Raw genomic sequence first — 3,831 nt, forward strand, 5'->3', positions numbered from 1 at the left:
TTTGCAAGAACTCCCCCGAGTAAGGGCATTTGAGTACGAGTCTGGCCACAGCTATTTACAAGTTTGGGATTTTGACTGAAGTGAGTAATTGAATCACATTGAGCCTCTGAAGTTTGCCTTTTATTTATATCTTCCCCCAATTGTGTGGCTCGGTCTGCCATTGGCTGCTGTCCCTGCAGCCTACCCGAGGGCTCTGCAGTTACATAAGACTCTGTCTGCTGGAGCCTATATAAAGCCTTTTGCATGCCAGTAAGAGGCAGAATTTTACCACAATCCAAGTCCCACTGCTTTAGTTCGCATGAGCAGGAAGATTTGCTCGAGGATATCCTGAAACTGGAACCCAGGCTGGTCTGTTTGCCAGCCTGTGCTTCACAGCTGTCAACCTCAGTCGCAAGTGGCAGCTACTGTGAGTAGCTTCTGTGCATCATGAAGAATTTTTCATTTCCTATGCAGGATAACACACATCAGACTGAGAGTCCTCCTCCTCACAGATTCCTGAGTTTGACAAATCAGTCAGATCCTATTGGAAGACCAGAAAGAGATGAGCAATTAGCTCAAGTAGAGATTGCTGTACTGGGGGTCATATTTCTGACAGCGTCTGTGGGCAATTTCATTCTCATACTGGTGCTGTGGCGAAGAAGAAAGAAGCTGTCTAGGATGTATGTGTTCATGCTTCACCTCAGCATTGCTGACTTAGTGGTAGCCTTTTTCCAAGTGCTGCCTCAGCTCATTTGGGATATTACAGATGTTTTCATAGGGCCAGATTTCTTGTGCAGAATTATCAAGTATCTACAATTGCTGGGCATGTTTGCCTCTACTTATATGATAGTGGTCATGACAGTGGACAGATATCAAGCTGTTTGCTACCCTATGGTCACTTTCCAGAAGAAGAGAGCTCTCTGGAACATCCCCATTTGCAGCAGCTGGTCTATAGCACTGATTCTTAGCCTCCCACAGGTATTTATCTTTTCTAAGACTGAAATATCTCCAGGTGTCTTTGAATGTTGGGGTGAATTTATTCAGCCTTGGGGCCCAAGGGCATATGTGACTTGGATTTTTGTAGTTATATTCTTCATTCCCTCAGCAATCCTTATCACATGCCAGGTCAAGATTTGCAAAATAATCAGAAGAAATATAAATGTGAAAAAACAGAATGAATGTGAAGCAACAAATCAGAATCAAGTCCTGCCATCCCGAGCAAGCAGTGTGAACTGTATTTCAAAGGCTATGATCAAGACAGTAAAAATGACAGTGGTGACAGTTGTTGCCTATGTTCTCTGTTGGTCACCTTTCTTCATTGCCCAGCTGTGGTCTGTGTGGTTCCCCAGCATCCTGACTGAAGGTAAGATGCTCTCCCTCCTCAGCCACAGCTGCAGAGCAGGCTGGCACACTGCTGTCAAGTGCTTTGTGTTTGCATTTTGCTTTTGTGTAAAGGTTACGTGTGGTCATTTGAGGAGGATTAAAAAGAAATACTTGGATTGATTATCTCCTATATTTAATTAGGTACAGGGAGCTTCTTGTGTTATGTGATCAAAACATCATGTGTCTGTTTTGTGTGTGTGTCTTGAGTGATTAACAATTTAAAGATTCATGAACAGCATGGTGAAAAGTATCATATGCTTCAGCAAAGCCTCAGACTTTTAGAGGTTTGAGGTATAATAGCAGTATTTTGGGTCCTAGAGGTGAAAAGAAGCAATTGGCTACTCAAAGTAATGAAATTGTTTCTTATTTACTGGGTAGAACAGTGGAGTTATAAGACATCTGATTTTTTTTTTTTACTATTGAAATCATCTTGATGAAATCTCTGTAGTAAACTATGAAACAACCAAAAGTTGTCAACCAGCTGTTAATAAAGCAAAAAAGCATGCCTGAGAGAGTTATCAAGCACCATGTTGTAAACAAGAATGGGCTTGTCAAATTTATGCTATTGCCTTTGTGAAAGGCAGACTCTATATGTGACTTTAAAATCACCTATTCTAAATAAAGAGAAAAATAAAAGAGAGAAAAATATAATAGTCCTGCCTGATAAAAACAGTAGTTTCTGAACTTTATTTTAAGAATTCTTCCTGTCAGTGTGAATTTGAATCTTATTCTACATACATTTATGTCAAAATATATACCAAATAGTATTTATTTGTATCTGTTTAACAGCTTAGTAATTGCTTTTAAAATTAATGCAACTGCATCCAAAAAGAGCTATATGAAGCTATTTAACTCTGAATGCATACAATAAAGTGTGCTTTATACCTTCAGCAATAGCAAATTGCATTGATATGGGAATTTCCTACTATTAGATTGGTTTTAACATATGAATAGATACAGCAGAAAGCAGCAGACTGTGAAAATGTGACTTATATTTATAGGAGTGCTTTATTTAGTCTCTCATTCCTTTAACTGTTTTGTTCTAGGTTCAGCATTCACCATTATAATGCTCCTTGGCAATCTAAATAGTTGTGCCAACCCATGGATTTACATGTATTTCTGTGGCCAGATTCCACATTGCAGAAGTAAGCAGCTGGAGAATACCTCGGCTCAAGAGGAATCCGTGTTCACGGGGAGCATTCATCTCGCAGACAGAGACCCTGAGAACAGTACTTCTGCATAAATGCTGAGGGCTTGTTGTTGTGTTGTTACATTCCCTCTGTTCACAAGACATATTGATATTTTACCATCATCCCTTATTTTGTGGATAAGGAAGCTGAAAAATTGGTTTTTGTTGTAAAAATATATTTCTCTGCAGTTCTGTAGCATATTCAGGAAGTTTCTGTGTTGTGCAAGCCTGACTCAGTGCTTCAATCACCACTGTCTTATAATGAATTCCTGTAAAGACTGACAAAGATACATAAAAGTATCTTAGATATTTTGTGTTCTAAAGTACTTCCCCATCTATGATTCTGGATTTCTAAGAAGTAAATTTTTATTACTACCTGGTTCAACAAATTGAAACATAATAAAAAAGAAACCGGATGTAATTAAACTTGAATATGTTTTCAGAGTGAACCATGAATTGTTCATCATTCTGGTGTGATTGAGGGACAATCACAATCTTGAGAAGGCAGCACAAAGTCAGAAAAAGCTTTTGCCAGCTCTTACCAACACCTGGTTTAAATTAACTCTTTATGTACATTTATAAAATGCCAAGCAGCTTAATATAATTTAAAAAAATAAAAAAAAATTGGCGTGCTCGTGACATTGAACCCTTACTTCAGTTTCAAATTCCGTTGCGGATTGCAGGTATCAGCAGCATAGCAGCAGTTCAGGTTTTTTGGCTTCACACCATGGGATTTGATTTTCCATGCATTTCATGATGTGTAAGCAGTTAACTGGACACCTACACACACCCCATACACACACATATACATACTCTAAATAAAAGTGGGTGCTAAGAGAGACACTTTCATTTGGCATTCAGACCCATTTGTTCTAGCATGAGATTTATTGACAGAGAACCAATTATTATTTTATTCCTTCGTATCCCTTTAGGTTCAAATTCAAATATTTCCATTTGCTGTAAAAATAAATCTGCATATCTTTATTTCAAATGCTATTTGTTTGCTGGTTTGTGGGTGTTATATGCAGGTAGCTATTTATTTTCTTTCAATGTCTGCAATCTGATCAGAGGAATGTGGAGGGAATATCAGCAAGGCTCTTTCAGGTGAGAATGGATCTGCAGGGACTCTGTGGCACTTACATCTGGTGACATGTAATCTGTCTACTGTATTTCATCACATTTCAGTCTTCTGAGTGCTAGCAGTCTCAAATTTCAGTAGAAAAGCTATAAAATTGTGGGGGTTTAATAGTCTTTAAATTGTAGTCAAAGAAACATTGATT

The 3,831-nt window shown here is 38.3% G+C and overlaps 1 protein-coding gene across 2 annotated transcripts; it reads left to right on the plus strand.

The window, feature by feature from the left end:
- The first annotated feature begins 309 nt into the window (after nucleotides 1-309).
- Nucleotides 310-3,542, plus strand: LOC136556698 (arg8-vasotocin receptor-like). Of its 2 annotated transcripts, none has more exons than XM_066550060.1 (2): nucleotides 310-1,342; nucleotides 2,409-3,542. In XM_066550060.1, the coding sequence occupies exons 1-2, from the start codon at nucleotides 427-429 to the stop codon at nucleotides 2,603-2,605; spliced, it is 1,113 nt and encodes a 370-aa protein (XP_066406157.1). In that variant the 5' UTR covers nucleotides 310-426; the 3' UTR covers nucleotides 2,606-3,542. The 2 variants fall into 2 exon arrangements, with proteins under 2 accessions (XP_066406157.1, XP_066406158.1); XM_066550061.1 differs by having other exon boundaries at nucleotides 2,492-2,534.
- Nucleotides 3,543-3,831: the final 289 nt, after the last annotated feature.

The sequence above is a fragment of the Molothrus aeneus genome, chromosome 5 (genome assembly GCF_037042795.1).
Source record: "Molothrus aeneus isolate 106 chromosome 5, BPBGC_Maene_1.0, whole genome shotgun sequence".
Classification (NCBI taxonomy): Eukaryota; Metazoa; Chordata; class Aves; order Passeriformes; family Icteridae; genus Molothrus; species Molothrus aeneus.